Source organism: Neophocaena asiaeorientalis, unplaced genomic scaffold (assembly GCF_003031525.2).
Source record: "Neophocaena asiaeorientalis asiaeorientalis breed wild unplaced genomic scaffold, Neophocaena_asiaeorientalis_V1.1 scaffold762, whole genome shotgun sequence".
In the NCBI taxonomy this organism is placed as follows: domain Eukaryota; kingdom Metazoa; phylum Chordata; class Mammalia; order Artiodactyla; family Phocoenidae; genus Neophocaena; species Neophocaena asiaeorientalis.
In genome coordinates, this window is record NW_020175828.1 from 735,382 (window position 1) to 743,592 (window position 8,211).

An 8,211-nucleotide genomic window follows, 5' to 3' on the forward strand; every position below is an offset into this window, starting at 1 on the left:
GCGTTCTATTCTTGTGGGTTCTGTTTATTTTTCTCTCTCTTTTTTGGAATGTGTGAAACATTAACGTGGTTTCAAAACTCCGAATGCTTTCTTTTAAGCTTTAAAGCTCCCTGGGCGGTTCTTACAAGCCAGACCACCCCACTGTCCTTGTCCTTCCCGGCTCCCAGGCCCCGTGATGCGGGTTCTGGAAATGTTCTCCTGACAGGGAGCAGAGATAAGAATCCGCTGGTATCTTCTTCCGTACGCCAGGCATCCTTGGAGCTCTTCCCCATGGAGGGAAGTTGGGGGGCCCGGGGTCACCTCCTGGCCCTTGGGGAAGGCAGCCTCATGGCTTCGACTCCCCTCGGGGGGACGGTCCAGATGCCCTGGCCACGGCGTGGACAGCGTGGCTCCTCCATGCAGCTCTGTACGCGGGAAGAAGGCAGCTGTGTCCGCTGAACCCAGGACCCCTGCTTCCCCGCCCGTCCCCAGCACTCGGACAGACGGACAGATGTCAGGCCTGACTGTGGCCCCCACGTCCCAACCTGCCCCGCGGGCAGTGCACGCTGGCGGCCCTGGCCCAGCTCTCTTCCCAGCAGCTGGCTTTGGCACCCCCTCCGGGGAGACACCAGGGAGGGCCTGATGGGAAAGGAGAGAACTGGGGGGAGAGGGGGGGCGGGAGGAAAAGACAAAGGAAGGGGTGCGGCGAGTGGCCGGCGCCCAAGGGAGGAGTGACCTCAGCGCTGGAGCAGCATCTGCTCGCGTCAGAGCAGGCGGGCGGCCAGGCCAGCTCCAGCACTGAGGTCCCTTTCTCTCCCTCTCCCCGCGTCCTATCTGCCGCTCCTCTCCGGCGGCCACGGTGGTGGACCTGGGGCCTCATTGGCCGGCTGGGTGTCGCTTCTGCAGCATAAATTGGAGCTCTGGGCTCTTGCTGGGACGTTCGGCTGCCCACAGCCTCCAGTCGCTCTTGCTGGGTGAGTACTGCGTGCGCTGGCCCCGGCCCCGCAGCCGCACTGGCCTCCTGGCGCTGCTCCCGCCCAGAAACCTCAGCACCCCTAGAGGGGCAGCACCCCAAGAGGGGCAGCACCCCAAGAGGGAGGCCCATCTAGTCCGGGGCACGGCGACCCTCCTGGTTCCCGGGGGGGTGGTTCCCAGACGGCAGCGCCAGAGGTGTTTCCCCCAGGAAAGCCGCAGGGCGCTGAGCTGGCTGTGAGCTCCATGCCAGGTGTAACTGGCCAGGCACCTTGGGTTCCTGTAACCCAACACGGCTTGGCTTTCCAGCCACAGGGTCAGGCCCAGCCGGAGCCTGGAGAGGGAACGTGGAGGGAGGCGCCCGGCGTCCTCGGGGACCTGTAGCCAGGGGCCGTGCGCAGGGCATCGGGGACCAGCGGTGCAGCATGTGGCCCCCCCTTCTCGTAGGTGATGGGAACCCCGAGTCCGGCTACCCCCTGGGGCGGAGCCCTCTGGGCCCTCCTCCTGGCCACATTCGGCTACTCAGCCGGCCAGCTGCTGGGGGGAGAGTCCATGTGCACGGCCCAGCCCCTGGCCAAGTACAGCATCACCTTCACGGGCAAGTGGAGCCAGGCATCCTTCCCCAAGCAGTACCCGATGTTCCGCCCACCCGCGCAGTGGTCATCCCTGCTGGGTGAGTGCAGTCCCTGCCGTCCCGTGCCCGGCAGGCCTGGCGGTGACCCCCACTGCTCGGGAGGGTACGGTCATCTGACCGTGGCCCCGCGCTTCACAGCGTGGAGGGGACCTCACCCAATTCACTTCAGTGCAGGAGGTACTGGCTGAGTGCCTACTGTGTGCCAGCAGCAGTGTCCTGGGCTTCGGGGACGTGGCGGGGCGGGGTGGCCTGGGTCACGGGAAGGGCCAGCCGGTTGCCCGTCCGTCGTACCCGCGAGGTGCCGGGCAGTGAGAGGCCACCTGTGGGCCATCCCGCCCGGCCCCACGAGGGGCGGGACGGTGTCCAGGGGGGATGCTCACACGGGTGGGTGCACGGTGCGCGGGGGCAGCGCACAGCCCCGACTACAGCCTGTGGAGGAAGGGCCAGTATGTGAGCAATGGGCTGAGGGACTTCGCGGAGCGCAGCGAGGCCTGGGCGCTGATGCGGGAGATGGAAGCTGCCGGGGAGAAGCTGCAGAGCGTGTACGGCGTGTTCTCGGCCCCAGCCGTGCCCAGCGGCACCGGGCAGACGTCCGCGGAGTTTGAGGCCCACTCCAGGCACTCGCTCGTGAGTGGGGCGGCGTGGACGGTGGGCGGGCGGGCAGGAGGGGGGCGCGGGGACTGCCGCTGAGCCCTCGGCCCCCAGGTGTCCTTCGTGGTCCGCATCGTCCCCAGCCCCGACTGGTTCGTGGGCGTCGACAGCCTGGACCTGTGTGACGGGGGCCGCTGGAGGGAGCAGGTGGTGGTGGACCTCCACCCTTACGATGCCGGGACCGACAGCGGCTTCACCTTCTCATCCCCCAAGTTCGCGACCGTCCCGCAGGACACGGTGACCGAGGTGAGGGGATGGCAGCTCTCTGGGCGGCCGCTCCCCGGGAGGACAGTGAGGGGGCGGGGCTGGCCCTTCCTGACCCATCTCCGGGCCGGGCCCCTCCTCCAGATCACGGCCTCCTCTCCCAGCCACCCCGCGAACTCCTTTACTACCCGCGGCTTAAGTCCTTGCCTCCCATCGCTACGGTGACCCTGGCGCGGCTCCCGCACAGCCCCAGGGCCTTCCCGCCCGCCCCGGGCCTCGGGGGCGGGGGCAACGAGGTCGCCGACAGCCTGCCAGGTGAGCCCGGCTCCCACTCCTCCGTAGCGCCCACGGCCGCCCCCCAGCCCCGCTTCACATGCGTGCTCCTGGGTTGCAGGCGCTCGGGCTGGCGGGCAGCCGCGACATTCACCACAGGCTGCGCCGGAGCAGGAGCAGCACTTGGGTTTGGGGGTCAGTCGGGACTTGCTCGGACATCACCTGGCCCTGAGCTCCCGCTCCAGCTCTTACCTCTCACCCTAAATAACCCTCGAAGGCCAGTGCCCGCCCCAGAGGGAACGCCTGTGAAGTGACAACGGCTGCAGGAGCAGCACTTGGGTTTGGGGGTCAGTCGGGACTTGCTCGGACATCACCTGGCCCTGAGCTCCCGCTCCAGCTCTTACCTCTCACCCTAAATAACCCTCGAAGGCCAGTGCCCGCCCCAGAGGGAACGCCTGTGAAGTGACACCCGCTGCTTTCACAGGGGCAGCCCCGCCCCCGCGTGCGCCCCGCCCCCAGGGCCCTTGGTCCAGGGCTCAGCCCTGCGCCGCCGGCCCAACCCCACGCAGAGCACCCGTCGCCAGGCCACAGAGCTGGGTTGCGTGGCCGCGTGGAGTGTGAGGACGGGTCAAACCGGGAGAGGCTGCCGTGCTCAGAGGGCGGGGCAGCGCCGTCGGGGCTGCGTGAACCCGCGTCTCTGAGCGGCTTCAAAAGCTGGATGGGAGCATTTGGTTGGGGACGCTGGTTCTGAGAGATTTGGGATTTGGTTCATTCAACTCCAAACTGAAGAGTTAACTCTTGCCCAGCATTTTCAACTGAAAGCCTTTCACACTTCTACAGCCCAGAAGTGAGTCGGAGAGGCCTCGGGCCCCGCCCGGTGTCCCTGCTGACCCTTGTGTGCCCTCCTGGCAGCGGGTCGGTGGGGGCGGTGCTGCCCGCGGGGGAGGGGCGAGCGGTGTGCAGGTGCCGGGCGAGCGAGGGGGTTCGCGCCCCCAGTGTGGCCAGCCGCCCGAAGGGTCCGCACCTGGAACAGCAGCGCAGCGGTGGAGACCCTGCCGGTCTGTGCCCACGTCAGAGAACGTTTCACGACAGGATCTCCTCTCTCCCCCCGCCCCCCGCCCCGCACCCCGGAGAGCGGGGATCCAGCGGGCATCGGGCTCTCAGGGCGTAAACCTTCACCCAGTCGCTCGGGGGTGGCTTTTCGGGGGTGTGCTTGGTGGCGTCGCCCTGGAGGTGGCTGGAAAGCGCGCTGATAAAATCAGAAGTTTCCTAGCCAAGTTCGGAGGCGGTGTCGGGAGAGGACCCCCTTCCTCTCCCGCAGCCCCGCCTCGCTCACCGTCCTCCTTGCGCCCCCAGCTCCGGAGACGCCGCTGGACTGCGAGGTGTCGCTGTGGTCGTCCTGGGGGCTGTGCGCAGGCCCGTGCGGGCGGCCCGGGGTCAAGAGCAGGACGCGCTACGTCCATGCGCGGCCCGCCAACCACGGGGCGCCCTGCCCGGCGCTGGAGGAGGAGGCCCCGTGCGTCCCCGACAACTGCGTCTGACGCCGGGGCCTCCGAGCCCCCTGAGCCCCGCCGCCGGCGACCTCCGCGCAGAGACTGGCCCCCGGCCCGGCGGCCGCGCTGCACGAGAGCCACACCCCGGCCGTGAAATACCTCAGACCTGGTCGCCAGGCAGCCGCCCGGGGCCGCCGGGTCGCCGGCGCGAGACCAACACCTGCCTCGTCGCGTTCCCATCCCAGCTCTTGAATAAAGACCAGCGTCTCCTGACACCCGGTGCTGTGGTCTGTGTGTCCTGGGCAGGCGCCGGGTGAAGGCGGGGCCGGCAGATGGGCCACCAGACTTCCCTGGTGAGCAGATGTCACCCTGCGGGGAGGAGCCAGTGGACCACCACGCGCGCACACACACGGCACACACACACACAGAACATACACGGCACACACACATGGCACACACGGCACATGGGGAACTCAGAGGACCAGCATTACTGCCCCCCCAGGCCTCTGACCATCGAGGCCCCTGGCCTCGCAGGGGGGCCCTGGGGCCTCACTCCTGACCTGCCCTGGTCGGGGTTCACGACCTCGTCCTGCTGGTGTGGATCCCGGCTGGTCTCTCAGGGGACTACCTGCTCCCTTGACGACACACACAGAACACACACGGCACACACATGGCACACACGGCACACACACACACACACGGCACATGGGGAACTCAGAGGACCAGCATTACTGCCCCCCCAGGCCTCTGACCATCGAGGCCCCTGGCCTCGCAGGGGGGCCCTGGGGCCTCACTCCTGACCTGCCCTGGTCGGGGTTCACGACCTCGTCCTGCTGGTGTGGATCCCGGCTGGTCTCTCAGGGGACTACCTGCTCCCTTGACGCCCCCAGATCACTCTTTCTCCTGCTTGGCCTCCTTAGACGCAGAGCCCTCGGCAGGGGGCCCTGAGGCCTCGCTCCTGACCTGCCCTAGCCCTTGTCTGAGGTCGGGGTTCACGACCTCGTCCTGCTGGTGTGGATCCCGGCTGGTCTCTCAGGGGACTACCTGCTCCCTTGACGCCCCCAGACCACTCTTTCTCCTGCTTGGCCTCCTTAGACGCAGAGCCCTCGGCCGCCCACCGCCCAGCGCCACGCCCTCTGCCCGCCTCAGCCTGCTCCGGCCGGTTCTCGGCTCTCGGGCCCTTTCTCTCCCTTGTGGAGACCCACTTGCCCACCCTCTCCATTCCCTTAGGGTCACCTGTCCACCTGAAGGTTGCTCTGGGCGGCCCCCCGGGCTCCCCACAGCCTCGGTCCTCGCTCGAGTCAGCAAACTCTTTCTCCTGCTTGGCCTCCTTAGACGCAGAGCCCTCGGCCGTCCACCGCCCAGCGCCATGCCCTCTGCCCGCCTCAGCCTGCTCCGGCCGGTTCTCGGCTCTCGGGCCCTTTCTCTCCCTTGTGGAGACCCACTTGCCCACCCTCTCCATTCCCTTAGGGTCACCTGTCCACCTGAAGGTTGCTCTGGGCGGCCCCCCGGGCTCCCCACAGCCTCGGTCCTCGCTCGAGTCAGCACAGGTGACCCTCCGTGTCCCGTCCAAGCGGCTTGCTCAGGCCCTCCCCCGAGCTCCGCACACCTGCCGCGGGGTCTCCGTCACCAGTCTCCCCTCTGTGTCCCTTGTCCCTCTGCCCCAGCAGACGTGCTCCCCCTTCCACCCAAGGACACGGTTCTCTTGGGCCCGCCCCCGCCGGCTTGCAGACACGCCTGGAAAGGGCTCTCGCGTTTCCCACCAGCGCCTACCCGTCCTCGCAGCCACCCCCCTCTCCCTGCTGTCCAGGGCCCTGTCTGCCCATCCCTGCACCTGGGGGCCCGTGACTTTGCTCCTGTCCCTTGCCCCGCATGTGCCCTTGACCCCCAGGCTCCCGCCCCAACCCCCCACTGGCCTCTCTGTCTCCTCTGATGGTGCCCCTCTCCTCCCTGACACCCCTCCCCACGAGCTCGACCTCGGACCCCCCCAACCCATCCTCTCCACAACAGATTTCTATCCGATACCACGGTCATCTTGACCCTTGACCTCAGGGAGGAAGGAGTGAAAGCAGCCGCCCCCAGTCAGGGGTTGGAAGCCCAGCAGAAGCCCTGCTCGACAGACGGCACGTGTGCTAGGAGGGGACTCGTGTGCCCGAGGTTCCCAGCAGACGTGCTCCATGGACTTATGGGCACAGGGTCTTCCGGCACAGCACACCCCAATGGGGGTGCCAGCCCGCACCCTACCAGGGGCCGCACCCGCATCCCGGCTCCCTGCACGTCCCTGGAGCGCCACCCGGTCCAGATCCCTGGGAGTCCAGGGGCACAGACGTTCCTGCCCCTGGGCAGCAGCTGCCCCGCAGGCACCCAGCAAGCGGCCCTGGGGTGCGGGGCAGGGGCAGGGGGACTTCAAGTGACTGAGAAGCTTGATTTGCTTCATGTATATGGCGGGAGCCCTGACACTGAGTACCAGACAGAGGAGCTGGCCTGGTTTGGCAGAGGGCGGCCACTGGTGAGCAGTGGTGCAGGGGCCAGACTCCACCCTGAACAGCCCCTCTGACCTCTGAACCCTCTGCCTGGTGTCTGAGGCGCTCGCAGCGGCAGCCCCAGCATGGGAGCCGGCACACAGCCGGCCCTGCGAGAGCACAGCCTCCGGCACGGGGCTCTGCACAGAGAACACGATTCCCGAACGCACCCCGACGCTCGCCGGGGCTTGCGGTCTGAGACCACAGCAAAGGTCTGAAAACGCCAGTTAACGTCCTGAGGCACCGAGAAGAAATAAGCATAGGTGCTCCCTGCAGACCGCACCGTGGACTCCGGACTCAAAATCCCCACCTTGACGTGCACTCGAATCAAACCCACCGAACACGGGAAAATGACGCCCCTAAGCTGGAGGAGACATCGAGCTCCAAAATCAGACCACAGAGCCATTGACCTTGGGATGATCACGTGTGAGACGCAGTGAAGCAGGGCGACTGTGTCATCCACACCTGGGCTCAGAACTCAAGTGTACCACTGAACCGAGCATGTAACACAATTACAGATTGAAACCTGAATCAATGGGCTAAACGCTCTAGTCAAATGAGAGACTGCAGGCTGGACTCACAAACCATGCGCCATTTACAGGACAGGGGACATCCTGTGAGAACACTGAAAGGCCGGGGAAAGATAGTGGGGGGCACCCCTGGGACACCCATGTCCACCCCCCTCCTTCTGGAGCACAGGCTTGGGTGGGGCCTTGGGGGGAGGGGGAGTCGTCTTTGGGGCCAGAACATCTACTGCCCGTGTGGGAGCACAAGTCACATGGAGGTGCCTGTGCAGAAGCCTCCCGGGCCGGCACCGGAGGACAGCACCCTGGGGAGTGCCCAGGACTTAGAGCGGACTCAGAAACGAGTTGGTGTGTTCAGGAGCGAGACTTGAAGGAAGCACGTGATGAAAGCAAACCTGTAAAGGAATCCTGCGCTAGGTGACACTCAGGCTCTGAGGAAGAGGGGCATCTCTATTCCCACCCAAACCCCACTGTTGAGATGGCATAACCCAGATGCCTGCCTTGGGTGCCAGGTCTGCTCGTACACCCTGAGGAGACTTCTTCCACCGCCACTGCACAACTAGACCCCACACTCTGGATGGAAACACCACTTGAGACACTGCCCTTTTCGTAAGAGGTAGGAGAGAACTGTCACCTCCTCATCCACTTCTACAAATAAGCAAACAAAAAACTGAACGGGGCCTGGAGCAAAGAGGAGCTGGGGTTAAGCCACATTAAGTGAGCGCGTGAGCTGCGGGGTGAGGGCCGAGGGCTGCGGCTGAGCTTAGGTCAGCGGCAGGATGGGGAAGACAGCCAGTCTCCTGCACCAAGTTCAGCCCTCAAGGTCAGCGGCAGCCCCTTGAATGAGGGAAGAGCAGAAATTAATCTCTCTGTAACTTCCGCCTTGTAAAATAGGGACAATACAGAATCCAACACTTCTTACAACCTCTGCCGCTAGCACCTGGTCCAAGCCACCTAGA

General features: G+C 65.8%; 1 protein-coding gene across 1 annotated transcript; it reads left to right on the forward strand.

The window, feature by feature from the left end:
• The first annotated feature begins 707 nt into the window (after positions 1-707).
• SPON2 (spondin 2) lies at positions 708-4,373 on the forward strand. The gene is given in 7 exon segments (XM_024732743.1): positions 708-953; positions 1,261-1,624; positions 1,989-2,212; positions 2,291-2,482; positions 2,585-2,618; positions 2,621-2,755; positions 4,070-4,373. Coding segments are annotated over 6 exon segments (993 nt in total). The 5' UTR covers positions 708-953; positions 1,261-1,401; the 3' UTR covers positions 4,255-4,373.
• The last annotated feature ends 3,838 nt before the right edge of the window (positions 4,374-8,211 follow it).